The sequence below is a fragment of the Sander vitreus genome, chromosome 4 (assembly GCF_031162955.1).
Source record: "Sander vitreus isolate 19-12246 chromosome 4, sanVit1, whole genome shotgun sequence".
Taxonomy (NCBI): domain Eukaryota; kingdom Metazoa; phylum Chordata; class Actinopteri; order Perciformes; family Percidae; genus Sander; species Sander vitreus.
Window position 1 is genome coordinate 14,590,883 of NC_135858.1, and position 19,704 is coordinate 14,610,586.

The 19,704-nt window shown below is 40.6% G+C and overlaps 3 protein-coding genes across 4 annotated transcripts; 2 read left to right on the forward strand and 1 right to left on the reverse strand.

The window, feature by feature from the left end:
- Positions 1-2,686: 2,686 nt before the first annotated feature.
- Positions 2,687-13,135, forward strand: LOC144516866 (von Willebrand factor A domain-containing protein 1-like). Of its 2 annotated transcripts, none has more exons than XM_078248533.1 (5): positions 2,687-3,084; positions 9,225-9,764; positions 10,061-10,339; positions 10,756-11,031; positions 11,282-13,135. In XM_078248533.1, exons 1-5 carry the CDS (start codon positions 3,003-3,005, stop codon positions 11,563-11,565), a joined length of 1,461 nt encoding a protein of 486 aa, XP_078104659.1. In that variant the 5' UTR covers positions 2,687-3,002; the 3' UTR covers positions 11,566-13,135. The 2 variants fall into 2 exon arrangements, with proteins under 2 accessions (XP_078104659.1, XP_078104657.1); XM_078248531.1 differs by having other exon boundaries at positions 2,710-3,084; positions 11,279-13,135.
- A 666-nt stretch (positions 13,136-13,801) lies between these two features.
- On the forward strand, positions 13,802-16,802 carry ora3.1 (olfactory receptor class A related 3, tandem duplicate 1). The gene is made up of 4 exons (XM_078247444.1): positions 13,802-14,155; positions 14,704-14,955; positions 15,762-16,007; positions 16,382-16,802. Exons 1-4 carry the CDS (start codon positions 13,871-13,873, stop codon positions 16,592-16,594), a joined length of 996 nt encoding a protein of 331 aa, XP_078103570.1. The 5' UTR covers positions 13,802-13,870; the 3' UTR covers positions 16,595-16,802.
- Positions 16,803-17,323: 521 nt separating this feature from the next.
- Positions 17,324-18,523, reverse strand: ora4 (olfactory receptor class A related 4). The gene is made up of 2 exons (XM_078247445.1): positions 18,437-18,523; positions 17,324-18,349 (listed from the first exon to the last, which is right to left on the reverse strand). Exons 1-2 carry the CDS (start codon positions 18,521-18,523, stop codon positions 17,324-17,326), a joined length of 1,113 nt encoding a protein of 370 aa, XP_078103571.1.
- Positions 18,524-19,704: the final 1,181 nt, after the last annotated feature.

A 19,704-nucleotide genomic window follows, 5' to 3' on the forward strand; every position in this document is an offset into this window, starting at 1 on the left:
ACATGAAGAGAAAGCTGCCTAGACAAACTCCTCTTTATGGAAAATTCCAGTTTTTCATCTTACCAGGATGGCTGGTGATGCCACAGGCTCAGACATGCACCGCAGACATCAGATGAGTATGGAGACGGAAGGAAGGCTCCATCCTTATGAATCTGTCCTTTGAGTGAATCCCTCTAATCAATACACGTAAGTGCTCTGTGTATTGTGTTTCCCTGCTTTTACAAGGGAGACCTTTTGGTTCAAAGCCGGCCTTGAGGGCTTTCTCTGCCACTGTTCAAACTAAGCAACACTGAGCTAAAGTGCTCACTCCACTTTTCAAAGATAGTGTTAATAATGAAAGCATTGAGTCTTAAAGGGAAATAGGTTACCACTTAATTATTGTCCTGTGCGGTCAATATTATTGTATCACTGTACTGTTGTGATAATAAACCCTGTTAATTTGTGCAGCAGAGGCAGAGACCTGACGGCCCATTAATCTGGAAGTTAATCAGCTGGACTCCTCAGCAGAGGCAGAGCTCATCAACATGGAGTTAATAAAATGGCTTTTTAATAGCACATCTTCCTTCTCTGTACACAACCAGACCATGCTTTTTTTGACACTGTGAAGAATGAAATGCTGGTAGTTTGTTAATCATGTATTGTACGTCTTCATGCTGCATGCCCAGCAGAAATTATAATACTGCTTATGCAGTCTTCTTATATATTAATTGAGTTGGGAACATGATCAAATGAACACACACACATAAGCTGGGGTGCTACAGTGGGAGATAATGCCTCCCTTATTATACACATAAGCATCAAAATCAATCTGTTTCAAGAGGAAGCAAAAAAATACATGTATCACATTAAGAGTTACAATGGCAAGCTGCTATGGAAAAGAGGACACACATCAGTTTGAATGTGCTGCATCTGAAGTGTTAGACCTTCGTATACTATATCTGAGTATAGAGCTGGAAAAATTGTGAAAACTTCATAATAACAAGCTGTGTCCCAAATCCATACTACATGCTATTCTATACTACAAACTAATCGTCATAGTACACAATTTTAGCAGTTAGTATCCTACAAAATATCAACATACTTTACCATTTTATACCAACAGGAGATGATACAACATGTGACGTCAGTTTTCAATCAAACTGTGATTTTGGAAAGCTACTGCCAGTTAAAGGTACAATATGTAATATGCATTAAAATGTCTAAAAACGACTATACCTGTGTTATATATTTTGTTGACTTGTGTACTTACACTATCCCAAATGTTTCCAACCATTTTCAAACCCAGAGAAATATGTAAATGTATTTCAATGACACGGGATGTTTCGTTTAGTCACCTTTCAGTGGCGTCATATAACCTTTGACCTCTCTAGTTACTCTAACTTCAAACAAATCCAATCAAGAAAAACGAAAATCCACCTACGCAGCACCTCTAAAGCTCACTAATTAACACGTTATATCATGTTTGTGTAATTCATAAAAAAAAAATTAAAAAAAAATACTGTTTTCAGTATTTATGCTAGGCTAAGCTAACAGTCTGCTGACAGCAGCTTCATTTTTAGTATAGACAGGAGAGTGGTATCTTTCTTCTAATCTAACTCTCCGCAATAAGATAAATGAGTGTTTCCTTAAAATGTTGAACTGTTCCTTTAAAGTGTGCTGCTTTGAGACAATCAAAGCAAATCACAAAATGTCTTCCGAGCATCATTTTGAGACAAGCAGATGTGTTATTTATCTAGAAAACATCTAGAAGACTTCAGGATTCATGAACCTGCAGGCTGTTTGTCTACTTGAACCTACTGAACTTCTATACTGTCCAGAGATGCCAGCCTGGTATGTAGGCCTAAGCAAAAGTGTTTTAAATCGGATGCAGAATCCAAATATGTCCTCTTTAAAACGTTATCTGTCTGTCTGACCTCTGTCCCATCCTGCACCCTTCCCTCTCTGAAACACTGGCAAAAATTTAACAAATAAAAAATGCAGTCTCATCCAAGCAAATTCTGATTTTACAAATTATTTCCAGTGAAGTAGGCCTAACAGATGTTCACACACACACACACACACACACACACACACACACACACACACACACACACACACACACACACATATAGACACACACAGGGGGGAGGTAGGGGCGTGGGTCCTACTGTAGTCGACTGCAATAAATGCATATCAATAGCCTGCACTTGATGCAAGTTATCTTTCTGATAAGTGGCAGCTGTGGCATTGGCTCTACTCCTGTCTAATGGACTGGCTGAATGGGTTTCTTTGCCACTCTGTCATATATTTGGGTGCTCTGTTTCTGTTTTTCAAAGTGTGTTCCAGTTTTGTGGTCAGCCCAAGGGGTTTCCAGGGTGTCCCCAGAGAAAATGAAGACCGGTTCAGTTTCACTGTTGTTCCTCCAGCACAAGATAATGTAGAGGGAAAACAGATGAGATCATTTTTCTTGTAACCACAGCAGACATTTAATTCAGGCATGCTTGTGATGAGATTTTCTTGGTGTCTCTGACTGGGACATGCAGTCAGGTGCCTGTCTGTTTGTATAAATAAGTGTGATGACGCCCGGACAGAGGAAATTACAGTGCAGGAGAAAACAGCAATCATCAAGAAAGCATCTGTCCTAATAGTCCCATCAAAGACCACACTCCAGCAAAAAGTGACAATGGTTGTATGTCCTGGCTCAGAAACTAGGGGAGGAGAAGTAATCTGGACTAGAAAGTGGAACAGTAGGCTACTGTAATGTCACATTACAGGAAATAACTGCACCGCGCAAACATTGCAGTAGGCTACGCATGACGCAGGCTGAAGAAAAGTTTGAATGATCCGTGCAGTAGCAAAACTCTGCGGAAGCGGCGACAGAGGTGCAAAATAACACAGACTGGACCATCTGTGACAGTGGTCTGTGCGATGGAAACGGGTGAAGGAAGAATCGGTGTTGGTTACTTCACCTGCCTGTGCTGTTTCTGATCAAATTCATATTTTTCCAATGCTGTTTGGAAAGGATGAATGTTTTTTTACTTCGGGGTGTTCTTCTCTGCGCGATGTTGCAGCGGAGTAACATGCAAATTGCTGTACCTGCCACAGGTGAGTTGATAACATAAGCTACAATACAGACATGAACTAGAGCAGGTACCTGGCCGAATAAAACATGAACAATAAACAGACCTGATAAATAGGCAGGTTGCGATCTCTTGCTTATTCAGGGTTACGTTAGTCAAATTTGATGTTTTGTAAATGGAGTCTGGGCTGAAAGTTAAACCTTCAGAAATAACGTGTTTTCCCCTTAATGGTAAAGTCACAATATATGCAAATACACTCTAAAACTTACAAGTTTTTGTAAAATATTTAGACATTGATGTTAATAAATGTTTGATAAAGGATGAAGAAATGTTGGTTATAACGAGCAGTGGCATTTAGCAACAAGCCAGACTTATAATATCTCCATATTATCTCAGGTTATTTATTGTGACCTGGTAGACACAGAAAATAGCACACATGATGACAGGACAGACCCTTTGCATGTTAGGGGAGGGGATACACAAAAATCAGGTGTAAAACGGCCTGATATTTCGTGTATCCCCTCTTTAACTTTTGCTTTAAAACAGCAGACATCTCCATATTGTCTCAGGTTGTTTATTGTGACCTGGTAAAGTCAGTCTGATAACACACATCAGGACAGGACAAAACCTTTGCATGTTAGGAGTGGGGATACACATTGTATTAGGTGAAAAACGGCCTGATGTAATGTGTATCCCCTCTGTAACTTTTGCTTTTAAACAGCAGACACTTCCATATTAGATGCTTTCCGACCGGAAAGTACTTGTACTTTTTAGAGGAAAAGTACACTTCTAAGCAGTTCTAAGAACTACTCTCCCCAAAATCTTTTTTTCCGTTTGCATTCCCACTGGCCAAGTGGCCATAGGGACTGGTAGGAGGGGTAAGGGAGTGACGCAAGCACGGCAACGGTCTTTATAGCATCGTCACTAGACCTTAGCGCCACATACAACAACAACAAAGCAGCATTCCGTCCATTCTCGTAATGTTTTGCTCAACACAGACAGGGCTTTATTACACTCGGAACAGACCCCGCCTCTGCCTGCTGCGCTGTGGACGTGTGTGTGTGTGTGTGTGTGTGTGTGTGTGTGTGTGTGTGTGTGTGTGTGTGTGTGTGTGTGTGTGTGTGTGTGTGTGTGTGTGTGATGGCTGGCAAGAATGAATTTAATGATGAATAAGATGGTGAAAATTGTTAAAAATGTCCCGTTGTTGGTTGTTGCTCTGTCTGCAAGTTCCGAGTTGGCAGTGGGCGTGACTTATAAGTTCGACCAATTAAGTACACCTAGGAAAAGGGAAAAGGGAAAAGACCCTGCTCTGAAGTAGGAGCTAAAAAAGTACGCTACTGCAGCCAGAGGAACTTAAAAATCCCCAAATTTTTCCTGTCGGAACACGACGAAAAAAGGAACGTTTAGTTCTAAGAACTGCAAAAATCCCTCCGGTCGGAAAGCCCCTATTATCTCAAGTTATTTATTGTGACCTGGTAGACACAGAAAATAACACAGAATAACACATATGATGACAGGACAGACCCTTTGCACGTTAGGGGAGGGGATACACAAAATATCAGGTGAAAAACGGCCTGATATTTTGTGTATCCCCTATGTAAGTTTGGCTAGAAAAAAGCAGACATCTCCATATTATCTCAGGTTGTTTATTGTGACCTGGTAAAGTCAGAAAATAACACACATCATGACAGGACAGACCCTTTGCATGTTAGGAGAAGGGATACACATTATAGCAGGTGAGAAACAGCCTGATATAATGTGTATCCCCTCTGTAACTTATATGGCAGACAGGTGAACAAAGCGGTTAATTGAAAAGCCATATTAAACTAAATTAAATTAAAACAGAAATCACGTTAGAGGGCAGGGAGGGATGGGTTAGCAAAGACGAGGAAAAAATATTGTTCATTAACCTGCATGACTAACGTCGATAGGCCTATAGCTAAGGAGCATGTCAATATGGAATTTTGGAAAACACTGTCGATTAATCCATTTAAAAAGAAAAGTAAAAAGTAAAGGATCTGTGTACTTCTTCCACCACTGCAGGTAATGGGTTTAAACTGAAAAGAAGCCAGTTGGCTGAAGTTGTTTTTGTGACTTACTATGGAACAAATGATCAGGGTGTATTAACTGAAACAAGCTACGGAAAATGTCATCTCGTCCAAATTATGACACCACTGGAGATATTACAGCCAAATTGGACCTCAACCAGTTTATAGAAACATATGCAAGTAAACAGTGTATCCACCAGCACTAGTCCGCCCTAAAACATTTTCAGCTGAGTGTGACTGCCTGAGTGAAATGTTTTAAATAAGGTTTAAAAATTATTGTTATGATATCCTAAAATTAGGTCCTAGTATGGGTTACGCTCCAAACCCCTGAATCATACATTTCCCATAATGTAACTACAACAGCATCTTTTTGTTAGACCCTCCCTGCCTGATAAACACCCATGTCTTTCTGACTCCATGACCCCAGTTTGTAACACAGGGTTTCTGTTATAATTATGTAAGTCTCTCTTGTAAACTTACTTTTTAAGATGAGTTCTTTTATGGCGAATGAAAGGCTTGATCCAACGAAGTAGGTCATCGAATCAAATCGAAACATTGACGCCAATGCTGCTGCCAGTCCTGCCGTTGTTTACCTTTTTCTTCTTCTTGTAGTCCGTAGAAAGTTGGTAGCCTTTCCTCATTAGCGCCACCTCTGTTCAGGAGAAGACTGCAACTAGTGTCGCAACCACCAGTATAAACAGTAACAGCGCTCCCATGACGCCACACTGGCGCTTGACAGCTCGGCTGCGGCGAGCATACCCCACGTTTTAGTCAGTTAGTCATGACAGTTACGTACACATGGGGGGTGGGGCGAGCTTGCTCTGTTTTGTTTGAAATTTACTTGGAACGTCAACAGAAGTGACCATGCAGGAACTCATAGTGCACATTTAAACACACAAACACTTTGTTGGGTTTAGATGTTATGATTAAACAAACAAGATATAATGTATTAATTAGTGAGCTTAAGAGGTGGATTTTGTTACCATATTCAGCGTACAGACATGAGAGTGATATCAATCTTCTCATCTAACTCTCAGCAAGAATGCAAATAGGGCTAGAATAGGGGGTTGAAGAGATTAGATAAAAACTGGTGCCAATCCGTACAGTGCTGAACTAAAGTTAAATTGCATTATCTCAGTAATGCAGGTAAGGTTTATTGTTTATGTTTTATTCTTCTCCACAGTCCATTACTGTATCTTTAAAGACAATAGGAGCTTCGTCCTTAATGTTGACTTCGACATAGAGGAAGTTGAGGTACTTCAGGTGGCCACAGCTAATTAAAAGTACATATTTTACTTAATAGCTAAGTTAGACACCCCCCCAAAAAAACTTTTAATTAATTTCAGTTTCACTTTTCTGCAGGATATCTGTAAAAGTTTAAAAGGCAGCAGAGCAACATACAGTTTATGTGTAAAATGTTTTAGATCAGAAAGAGTTTAGAAGTAGCCTGCATTGATTTTGATCCAACACAGGCTGGGTAGTCTGTCTGTTTGATGTCGGCACATGTTAATATTGCACTCAGTAAACTTCACAGAAAGCATTTTCATTCATCTGTGCAGCTCTGCAGTCTGACATATGGCCTTGGCACAGTTTAAAACCAATGAAATGACAGATGACATGCTCAAATCTCTCCCCCTCTCTCTCTCTCTCTCTCTCTCTCTCTCTCTCTCTCTCTCTCCCTCTCTCTCTCTCTCTCTCTAGCTCACACACACACACACACACACACACACACACACACACACACACACACACACACACACAAATACATATTCACATGTATTCTTCTTTTGAGGAATGCAAAGATGGAGTAGTTCCTCTACATCTCCATCAACAACTCTAATCTAACCATCTCCCCTCATCTTTCTGTCTCGTTTCCCTGTTCTCTGTCTCATTTTCCCCTTTCAGCTTCTCCCCTTTGTCACCATGTATATATTCCCCGTTTCCCCAGCACATCTTCTCTTGTTCTCTTAGTAGGTTATCTGTGTTTTATTAAGACGTTGGCTGACACCTCTTCGTCTGATTGTGCTGTTTTCCCTCATTTCCTCCCTCCCTGTTTATTTTCCTGCAGCTTTATTTTCTGCCTACCAATAAAGGTTTGATGATTATGGACCACTGCTGCAATAAAATAATGTGTGTCTTCTGTGGAAGAACTGCAAATGGAAAAGAGTGTGAAGGATATGGAAGAAGTGAAGCAATAAATCAGATGTATACATTATGTAGGCCTTGTAGGGAACAATTAAGGACTCTATTTGTGTTGAATTTATTCTCATATAGCACACACATTTAATATGATCCTTAGTCAAGAATCAGATTAAATAATTCTAAAAACAAATGTCAGTGTAGTTATTTATATTACCGGTGATATAAGACCAATATTTCATGATCGATAGGCACCAAATGTACCAAAAGTCACATGCAATGAGCAGGATTATTAGGAAACACTCAGTGGTTTCCAGGTGTGTGCAGGACGGTGCTGTGGGTAAAGTTGATTCTTGTCATCGAAAAGGATTCCGTAAAGGGGACTTTTTGATGACGAAATGGAGCATAATGGCTTCTGAGAAATTAAAGTTTAAGATGGGGAAACCAGTATGTGTTCATTCAAGTGGAGAGATCCCAATATGTGGGATGTGCTTTCTCTTCTTCTCTCTGCACTGCTGTTTTTTGTCACTGATTTATCCACTATGCAAATCTCACTCTGGTTTCATATGATAAATCGACTCCGGTGATCCAATTCTCTTTATTCCTGGCTATCATAAATCCTCTACTATAAATATAAAGTATTTCTCAAGGCAATATTTTTTGGACATGTTTTGAAAATGTTTGAGCAGATTGTTCTCTGGATTTCAGCGTTATGCATGAAACAAGACAGCTCCTATATCTGTTATTGCCCTTCATTCTTATTCCAAGGACAGCAATAGCATATGTGACAATAAGATGAGTCTTGCCTAAAATACCACAAATCAGTGTCCCTTTTGTTATATGACTGAGATAATAGTCATGATGGGATGATTCACCAATGGAAATTATTTCTAGTATCTTTAAGTGAAGGCACCTAATAAGTCACCACGTTTTATGAAAATTCCATGTTAACCATTAATTAAAAACTTGCTCGTCTGTGCCTTGATCCAATGTCTTAAAAGGGGGGAATTGAAGCTATACTTTAAAGCTGCGATTACCAATATATTAATGGATCAAATACATTTTTCACATACACAAAGGTGTATGCAAAATGTGATTGCTTGTAGTGACGAACTCAAAGAAAATGATCACCTGACTGCAGTTTTAGCATCTTTTAGCTCATTGTTTTGGTTTTCTGGCCCGTTATTTTATTGCCTGATATCAGACAAAATCCTCAACTCGTTATACTCTGTTTCCATCTTCAGTCTGAAATTGCGTCCACTCTAAGCAATTTCTGTGGGGAGAGGGGGATTTGATTTTTCCTAACCAAGAGAGACCAACATATCTGCCTGAATCTAACCTCATTTTAAGTCGACACTGATGAGTAGCCATGCCAACATCCTGATTTAGCGAAGTAAAAACTAACTAAGATGTGGGGCGATGTTGAGAAGACACTTGACAACAGCTTAGCAACAGCTTGATAACAGCTTGACTACGTCATTAGTTCCACCCGTGGCACTCATTGGCTAATCATTAATCCCCCTGCAGCGCTTATTGGATCGATTACTGTTTCAACCGAGGAAACCGCTTTTTCATGTCATGATGTCCAGAAGAATCAATTAACTTGGTGGAGTGGGCGGATTCAAAGGTCTGGACCCAGGCAAGCTACTTTAATATTTTGATTCACTCTCCCCGCTCTCATCAGCACCATTCTCAGTCCCTTTCAGCAGCTGTACTAAAAGCTCTAAAAAATGTAGTAGCCAAAGACCTAAAACGAGAATGAATATTGGACTTACATTAGCAGGTTGGCCAGAAACAAGACTCCAAATGAATCCTTATGTTACTATGTAAATAATGTGTAACACCATATCAAGTACACCATATCAATTGATAATATGTCCATTTTGTGTTGACAGCTTTGTTGTGCTGACCCCAAGTGGCCAAAAAATATTGAAACAACATTAAAATGACCTTCCTTTTTTCCTTCTGTTGTGCACAGTGTTAAACTGCTGTGAAGGGCATATTCTCCTTCTGCTGGACTCTTCAGGAAGTATAGCAAACTACGAGTTCTCACGCCTGTTGCACTTCGTCACCGAGCTGCTTCGCCCCTTCTCATTGGGCCGTGGGCACGTAAGAGTTGGACTGCTGCAGGTGGGCACGAACCCTAACCTGGAGTTTGGCCTGGACGTCCACAGCAATCAGGAAGGTCTGCAGAAAGCTCTGCGGAGTGTCAGCCAGCTGCAGGGAGACACCAACACAGAGGCAGCGCTCAGGGTGGCCCAGCAGCTTCTGACAGAGACAGATGAGAACGTACCAAAGATTCTGCTGTGGCTGACGGATGGTGTGCAGCCTGGAGACGTGGACAAACCGATGTCGGAGCTGAAGGCGCAGGGAGTTTCTGTTCTAGCTGTGTCTACAGTACATGGCAACTACCAGGTGTTACAACGTGCAGTCACACCTCCACTGGAGTCTCACCTCTACTCTGTGGACATAGATAACGTGGACATCATCACTGAGGACCTGAGGGAGGCCATTATCAGTATGTGTGTGTGTGTGTGTGTGTGTGTGTGTGTGTGTGTGTGTGTGTGTATCGTACTCCATCTGTAATATTTCTGTCCCTGTACCATTTTTCTTCATGTGGACATAAATAAATGGTTAAAATGTGTGTGTGTGTGTGTGTGTGTGTGTGTGTGTGTGTGTGTGTGTCCATGGTTGAAATATGAGGTTTAGCACAGTAGAAGCAGTAGTTTCATGTCAGATTTTAGAATGTTTTCTCACCCTGCCTCTCTATCTCTCCTCCCCCCTCGCTCTTTCCTCTCGTCTTGTTATCTAAAGAAATTATTCGTGCAGAACGGCTGCGCGTGGGTCGCTTGACTTCCCACAGTGCTGTGCTGCAGTGGCGTCCTGTTCTGAGCGCTGACAACGGTCACTATGAGCTCTCGTACGAATCTAGGTGGAAAACGGACACTGAAACTAGACGCATTCTCCCAGGCGACTCCAGCTGGGTAGAGCTGACCAAACTGCAGCCTGAAACCACCTACACAGCTGCCCTCCGCCCAGAGTCCAACCAGAGGCTGTTTAACACACTCTCTGTTAACTTTACTACACTTCCTGGTGAGAGGATTTAAATACATGTTGTATTATCCTGTAATGCACTTAAAAAAACATACTGGATTCATGACACAAAAAAAAGGAGAAGAAAAAAAACACTTGCTGTTATTGTTCATTTTGCATAATCTTCCTCAGTTTCCTGGAGTTTTCGTAGTTGTCATCAAATTGTAGATGTTAGAATTTCCTCTTTTTTTTTTATAGAAACATAGCACAAAACTGGAGTCATTCAACAGTCTGAGTTTGTGTCAAAGAGGGATGATGGTTTGTTTCTAGACAACCGATATCCATGCCATGAAAGAGCATTTTACCTAATTTCTTACTGTTAAAGTTTGTATTAAATGTATTATTATTTAATTTGTTGCAGCTAGTCATCGTCTCACCTGTGTCTCTTGTCACACCTCTGCCTCATCTCCCCTCAGATGTTTTAAGCCCGACAGTCATCTCTGTGTCAGACTCTGGGCCTCGTCAGATCCGTGTGAGCTGGGGTCCCCTGCAGCTGGCTCGAGTCCAGAGATATACTGTTGAGTATGGAGCTATTCCAAGCGGACACGTCCACACCGTTACATTACCAAACCAGCAGAACTCTACCTTGCTGATCGGCCTGGAGCCGGGCACTTTGTATCTGGTCACAGTCAGTGCTCTGCATGTGAATGGAAAAGAAAGAGCCATGTCTGTAAGAGCATGCACTCAAGAGGGTACGTATTCAGTTTGAGGTTTGTATAACGTGTTTTTATGTCTGTTTGTGTCTTTCAGATGTTCTTCCTTTTACATAATTTTGTTGTCTTTGGTTAAAAGCATTTTTTCTGTTTATTTGTCTTTATTTAAGGTTGACCTTTAGAGTTCATTTGTGAATCATTCCTACTTTTTGAGGCTGCATTAGCTTTACTTGACCAGGATGTTTAATCTTTCGATCGCCTTCCTCTATGTTTTTTTATCCTGCAGCAGCTCTGCCAGCTCTGGCCGACCTTGAGTTGACCACAGTGGAGCGTCAGGAGGTGAAGGTAACGTGGAAGGCCCATCAGGAAGGTTTGAAAGGCTACTGGCTGAGCTCCCACAGCTCCTCCTCGAAGCCCTTCATCGCCTCCGCGTACCTGCCTCCTACCTCTCGTTCAACGCGTCTCACGCGCCTCGCACCGAGCAGTCGAGTGTGTGTGTCCCCGGTCTACGGCTGGGGCCGAGGAGACGGGTTATGCTGCACTGCAGAGAGGCACACACGTTGGCTGAGCTGAATATTATTAACTGTTTTTTTTCTTAATTTCTGCAATTATGCTCATACATAGCAGGTTTGGTTCATTAAAGGGAATTCTAATTTCTCATTTGTCTTTCTCTTCGGTCTAAGAGAATCCAGCCAGTGGGGTTAACAACCAGAGTCTGCAGCAATCAGGCTGCTGGAGCAAAACAGTTTGTGAAATTGAGCATTTTAAGTGCTGGATGCACCAGATATCTTGAGCAGGACTGAATCATAAATAATAGTATTATCAAGTTAAATGTTCATCTTAAAATGAATTTAAGTGACAGAAAAGGCTTTATCACATAACACCAGCCCTCTGTCCTCACAATGGGTAAGCAAAATTCACTTGTATTACCAACTTAGCAGGAAGGTTTCCCACCACAGCATCACACATTTTTTCCAACACATCAGTTAGTTAGACACATAAACAACTGCAGAGTGTGCAGGTAGGCAGCATTCACAGTTTGTGTGAGGAACTATTGTTATTAGCTATTATTAGTTATCATAATGATTATGAGTTTGTAATACCAGCCTACCCTTAAATTACCCTGTTACATATTTACAGGTGTAATTACTTGAAACTATATGTAAAAAGTTCTCTTCTCTGTGCAAGTATTCAAAGTTCTTATAATGTGGTAAATGTAAAGTTTTGGTTACAACGCCTGAAATAAGATAAGCATGAGAAAATGAATTGAGGCACAATAAACCACAAAACACTGTGTAGAGCTAAAGCTATAAAAATACAAGTGCCCTGATAAGCTGAGAAGCTGAATCAGAACCCTGATAATCAGGCAGAATTGCTTTTCATTTTCACTTCATTATTCATTTTAAATTGGTGAAAAGAAGATGATATGTGACCATTAATTCAGAGGTCTGGAACCAAACAGTTCATCTTAACCCTCAAACAAATGTACTTATTTTTCTTCTACTAGTTTTCACGTGAATGTTGAATGAACTTATAACAGCCTGAAGCTGAAGACGCTTTGAATGCCAAGTTAGAGGACTACGACCTTGTCTGTTAATGTTTTGCTCAGACTAGCAGCGCTTTGAAACTTATAAAAGCAGTGCTCTCTTGTGAAAACAATCCAAATGTATTACCATAAAAAAGGTTGTGTTACACACAGCGGTATGATGACACAAAAATTGAACTCATCAGTGCAAAGTTATATATATCCATTTTTCTCTTGGTTTCACTAAGTGATGGACATTTAGCAGTTACATCATGTGTCACACTGGCAGTGCACAGTAAAATCAGACAGGTGTGTTTCTGTGTTGCCATCAGCAATACAACACAGAGACAATGTGGTGCTTGTGAAGTATGAAGATGATTGTTGTATTTTATGTTATCGGCTCTTCAGATCAGAGTGAATTCTATACTGTATCTGCATCCTGTTTCTGTACTTTCTGTGTTTAGTGCTTATAGTGAATATGTACTGTGAATATATTTTTAATTATTTGTATTGTACTGAACTTTATATGTTACTGAATTTGGGGTCATGTATATCTGGTAAAATGTTTCTTTGGTAAAAGAGAAAAAATATTCTATTAAATTTTCTATTATATTTGCACACTGTCTATAAGCATTTTGATTTTTTTTAATTGGGGGAGAGAGAGAGAGAGAGAGAGAGAGAGAGATTCTGTATGAAAACACAACAGTTGTCGTCTCTGGAATTTTGTTGTTTATGGGACCATCTTGGGGCTGTTGGCTACAATCAAAAACTGCCAACAGAGGCTTTTGCCTTTATTCATTTTTGATAGGGGCATATTTAGCCTTAGTGGAAATTAAGCCACATTTGATTGCTGATAACCCACCCACAAGCAAGCTCGTACATGCACATAAACAAAAAGGCTTCCACTTCCCAGAGGATGATGGCGAAACGAATCAAGTTACAAAGACAGCACATTTCATTCAGAGAAGCTGATTAATCTCCTGTGTTTCATTACCATGCACCCGAGCTCCCCAAGGCATAAAACATTGTGTTGCTTCTTGGTTTTCTGATGGCCTAACAGAGATTGTCTCATCAGATTGGAGCACAAATACACCTCTACTGTCAGTTTTTTTTTGTGATGACCCATACAGTAGGATAATCTTTCATTAGCCCCATGAGGTAGCATCCTAGGTTAGTGACTGCACCTGCAAAGATCCAGAAGCTACCAGTGGGGTGAGGTGCATAATATGTTGGCAACATGCTGGATGAAGAAAGCTGATTTATATTCATCTGACATACATTAAAATGAAGATGGCACATGCTTTACGACTTTACTCCAGCTGTTAAAACTTCATAGACAAGGTTGTTGAGACAATGGCTTCAAAGAACAACACTATAAAGGAGGCTGGAGACACCAAGCTTGTGGGGATGGGACTTCCTGTCTCTGCACCCGCTGTGCAAAATGTCTTTTACACAATCCTGGTGATGCTGGGCATCGTGGGTAATGCCACCGTTTTTGTGGTGATTGGTAAGAGTGTAATAACAGGCCATGGTGGGGGACGTATCTCGGACATCATTATCATTAACATGGCACTTTCTAACCTGCTTGTGTCTCTGATGAGGAACACGCTGCTTGTCATAGCAGACATGGGAGTCAAGGTATGTGGTCTTTAAGATTAATAGTTTTTAAGATTGACAGTGAGTCACAATTTCATTGTTTCAAAGGGTATGTTGATTTGACTTCTTTTGCACTAATGATGCCCTTTGAAGGGAGCCGGATCTTATGGTTCAGTTCCTTTCCGGCTCATCGTTCTTTTTTTCTTTTCTTTTTTAGGGGGCCGGGGTTACTAGGTTTATCGAAAAAATAATCACTCTGATAATGATAGGGTAAGATTTGGATCAGATTCAAACTTAGACATCCCACTAATATAATTTCACTAGGTTTAGCAGCACTAAATTACTCGTATTGTCAGATCTAACATTAATGATCTGCATTTTAAACATTACACAAGGCCATATCCCTCTGCTTTGTCAGTGAATTTATTACTTTGAATTTGAAGTTTGTGTTTGCCACAACAAACCGTAGCTGAAAACTGTAGTAGACACAAGGTGACCTCTTTGTGTGTGCGGGAGATAAGTGTGAATACAGGATATTAGTCCGGAAAAGTTCAAAATTTGTGAATATGCATCCTTCTTTTCTTTTACAGCTGTACTTATCCAAAGGGTGGTGTCAGTACTTCATGGTTGTCTGGGTGTGGCTGCGATCGGTCAATGTTTGGTCAACGCTCTTCCTCAGTGCGTTCCACTTCCGGACACTGAGGCGTGTGGCTCCTACTGTTGCGTGCCGGGGCATTCCTAAGACACTACTGCTGAGTCTGGCGCTCGTCTGGTTTCTCAACTTTATTTACTCCATTCCTGCTCATATATTTTCCACTAGTGGGGGCATTAACACCACAGAGGTAAGAGTTTGCTGCAACAGGAGGCTACATTATCTTAAGTTAAAGGACCACACCTGTGGTTTTTAATGTTTCAGCCTATTTTCTGCAAATCATGTAGCCAACACTTTACATCACAGCTCATTTTGCACACCATGCTACGAAATATGCATGTTTCGAGGCTGGTTCCATTCATTTCTGTACGGGATGAAAATCAACTTTGCTTTCATTGTGTGGTCCATCCCAGTTATTAACAACTTTGCTTTTTTTTTTGTTAGAGTTACATTATCATGACATTACCTTAGTAATGTAATGTAATGCTGACTATAAAAGTAAGCTGCATTACCACACAACGATAATGTAAAATTGACAAAAAAAATAGTGCAGACTTGATGTTAAATTAGACAACTATTATGTCTATATGTCTCTATAGCATGCGTAAAAATGTAACATTGTAAAGGAGTTTGGTGTTAAAACACTGGTATGGTCCTTTAAAGTTTAGAAATGTTTTGTGATAAGGAAAATACAAGTAAAATTGCTTAAACAACAAAGATTTGATGTAGAACAAATGGAGTTACACTTCAAAAACGTTTAATTTGTGGATAGTTTAGTTTAGTTTATTAGTAATACCAACGGAACTTAAGCCGCAGCATCAATCTCTCCCTTTATAAGTGGTACAGAAAGTACTGAAATCAGCCTTTTGTAGACTAGCAATACCACGGTGTATTCATCTGAAGCAAGAGGATAGAATTCCTTTCCCTTAATGGCTGTGTGTATATTCCACCCTCTTTCCTCCAACCAACTCATCTTTCTTCCTCTTCTTCTCTCAGACCCTGATGCTGGTGAGCGGCACAACTCGCCCCCTGCTGGGCTGTGTGTGGAAATTTCCCTCCAGCCTCCATGGCCTGATCTATGCCACCCTATCTATTATCATTAATGAAGCAATTCCCATAATACTTATGGTCTTTACCAACCTGGGATCCTTTTACACACTCTACACCTATGGCAGGACGCAGAGTTCGAGAAAGGATGCACTTTTAATGAAACGGGTGCCTGCTGAGAGACAAGCAGCCAAGGTGAGGAAGAGGAGGGTGGAAGGGGGAGGCTTTGTGGTTGTGAAGAGCTCACTGAAGCCATGTTTATCATGTAGATGAGCTGTGGATAGGTACATGAAAATGTTAAATCTACAGCAGACCTGAGAATTAATTTATGGAACAGCCATCAATTGTTTCCATTTTTTTGGAGAAACAAAAAAATAAAAACTTACAGTTGCACTTTCACATGGCTCTTTGTAGTTTGGCTTATTTAAAGCTAATGTACTCACACTTCTTGCTGTCCGGATATTGTATCTTCAAGGTTGAAATCAGCTAAATGACATGTAATGTAATGAGTCAATTTGAGAATATTTTATCAGTTTCATCTCCCTCCCATTCCTTATGTGTTTTTCCAGGTGATTCTCGCTCTCATAATGCTCTTCATTGCATCCTGGGGAACCAGCGTTATTTCTGTCAACTATTTCAACTACAACCGTGAATCATCTGTGGACTTTCTTCTGGTCATTGCTCGTTTTTCCAACACTACCTTCATTGCCATGTCACCTGTTTTTCTGGCAGTTGGCCACCGGCGTCTGCGTGCTTTCATCAAGTCTTTGCTCTCTCACTGACAGAAGCTCTGTGCAGCTCACACAATACTGCTAATCATAACTGCTATTTGCATCAACTCCCCTAAAAAAACATTTAAAGGAGGTTCATGGTTAAAGGTATTAATATGTGATGTTTCTAAACCTCCACATTGTGACGTGTGCCTGGAGTTGGACTGATGGACTCAATAGAGAGGCAGAAGTGCTAAAAAGCAATTAAGGTTACAAGGATTTGTGCTCATTTATTCAATATGTAGACAGAGCTGACAGATGATGTGATGGCTTTATTTAACAGTCTAAAGAATCAGTCAAAATAAAAAAAATAAAAAATAAAAATCTACCAAAAGCACTTCATTTAGCGTTACATTTTATTTGGAAGCATTCACTTGGAAAGTTTTTTATGTAGGCTCCTAAAGCCTATTGATACATTGGATGTGATGCTAGCTTAAACTCAAAGGATTAGAATAGGATCTTCTCAGTTCAAAAGAAACAACAAAGAATCAATGATACATTGGATTGGATGAAATTGTTTCAACAATAAAACAAAATCAAATCACATTGCACTGTAATGATTTCTGAATTATAACATACTGTGTTTCAGTTTGACTTGCATTAAATAGCTTGACATATCTCAAAATAAGCATAAATAAACAGTTCTGTCCAGAGGAAACATGGATGATACATCCGTGCTAATTTGGGTACACATTTTAGTATTTTTTCAGTACTTTAGTATCAATGCAGTCACACTTTCCATCATTTGTTTGCCTTAACTTTGTCCTTCACTTTTATGACCTTATTCCTCTCTTTTTGAACACTAAAAACAGTTAGTTTCCCTTTCTTTCTTTTAGTCTTTGGGGATTTACCCACTTCTTCAGTGTCTTCCCTGTGACAATTAAGAACTTTAAGCCGCATCAGGATCATACTCCTGATTCTCCTCCTTAGCTTGCCATGTCCCAGGGCCACCACCATGGGACTGAATCCTACAAACAGTGAAGCAGAGAATTGGGCCACAGTTAGTAACCCTTTAGCGTGTTGTCCCCTATCATAGTTGTAGTATGTCACTGCAGCAACCTGTAACACCCAGCAGACCACGAAGAGCAACACCAGCGTCATGATTACATGAACTGCTTTGCGTTCAGTGGACACATGTTTGTCCAGCTCCCCATGGATTCCTCCTGACACCACCCCTGAGGTAACAGCTCGGATGTGTTTTGCCAGAGCATGAAGTGTGGCCAAATTGGTGCAAACCATCAGCACCAGTGGCAACACCTCATTAATTGCAAGCGAAGAGGATGCGAAGGCTGAGCCCTGTTGGTTGGAGGGGAACTCCCATACGCAGCCCAGTAGAGGCCTAGTGGCGCAGCTAATCACCATCAGCTCCACAGTGATGTTGCCCTGAACATGAGTGCTATATACCAGAGCTGGAATTGAGAAGGCCAGGTTTGCCCCCCACACAAGCCCCAGAATGATCCAGACCCGCCGCCTCTCCCTCTGCTGTGTGAGAGGTCCAAAGGCTATGTACTGTTGCCTCAGGGTGGTGTAGTGGAAGATGCTAAGTGCTAGAGTCACCCAACAGCCCACACCTCGCCACCACACCCACAGCAGCATGAAGATTCGGCACCAGCCTGGAGACAGAGACACATCCAAGCCCAGGTCTGACACAAAGATAGGTACTGTGCGGAAAACAGAGGTCAGCAGGTTGGCCAGAGACAGGTGCACCAAAATTGTGTCAGAGAGAGGGAGTCTCCGAGACGGAGTCTCAACAGCTGACTGAAACACCTAAGAGAATAAGCAAGACAGACTGAGAATAATCCTACCCTGAACATTCAGCTCAATCAACAAATACTATTCTCCATTTCAACTCACCACATGGATGACCAGGATGTTTCCCAGGATGCCAGAAAAGACCAAGAGCCCAAACAAAATAGCATCTAAAGTGAGGACCTCTGACATGGCATCACCCTTTGCATGGCGACATAGTTAGCTTATTCTTGTTGACAAGCATGTATGTAAACATCAGGGCTTCACGTGCACCACTACCGCTGCTGATGCTCCTCATGGCATTTTATATATGCACACAGACAAACAAATAGATTTGTCACACAGAAGGTTTCATCTTTGCTGACCAGGCTCAAGGTCAATTTAACCTAATATGTTGATGCTTTGAGTGCACATGCAGAGGCAAGCATTTTCGTGTTTTCTTTCCACATCACTGACCAACTGCAAATGCAACACTGCCTCTTGACTTGAACAATCGCATCAACAGGCGTGGGTCGCTGTTATTTATTGTGTTTATAACAGCCTGTTGCCATTAAATTATTCATTCTAAATCATTACTTAACTATATGGAAATGCATGTTATGAAGGACCAGCAATGAATCTGACAAGCAATCTTTTTTTTGTTCAGTAGTAATTCTCAATGTTAATAGTTTAGCTAAATGAAAAAATAGCTTTCGGTCTGAAAGTTTAATATAAACTGCAGATTTACGCAACGGATTTAACTAATTACCCTGTTCGCCCTTTAAGGGCCCGGTGGAGCTTAGTCAATCCCAGTGAAGCAGCATTTGTTTCTCCTATTAGTCAGCTGTTCATTCTCTCCCTTGGTACTCATTGTTTACTGAGTTGCCAAGTTTCTGTCTTGGCACAAGGCAATTATTGCTCATACATGTTTTCCATTGTGCTTGAGATTAAACTTGTTTTTTTATGATCATTATAGGTGCTATTTGTTCATGAGGATTTTATACAGAGAAAACATATGGCTATAATTTCATTCACAGAAATTACAGTTGGGCCCAGAGAGGTCTTGGTATAATTTAGCTTTTGAGGCTGTAGAGTTTCTGTTATCACCATCAGAGGGCTGAATAAAATGACCTGATGATCTCCCATTACAATTCTGTACAACAACACAAGCTACTATCCTCACCCCTTTCTATATATACAACACACTTAATAAAATAAGTTGAACCCATGAAAAACCAGCAGCAGCAACCTTCTGTCTCGCAATTGTACAGTACTTAATGCCCCTGTTGTGAAAATTAAAGAATAAAGTGTATTTCTTTGTCTTGTCCATTTCTACCATTTGCACACAAAAAAAACACAATATACCGTTCATATATTGGACATGTAAACTCTAT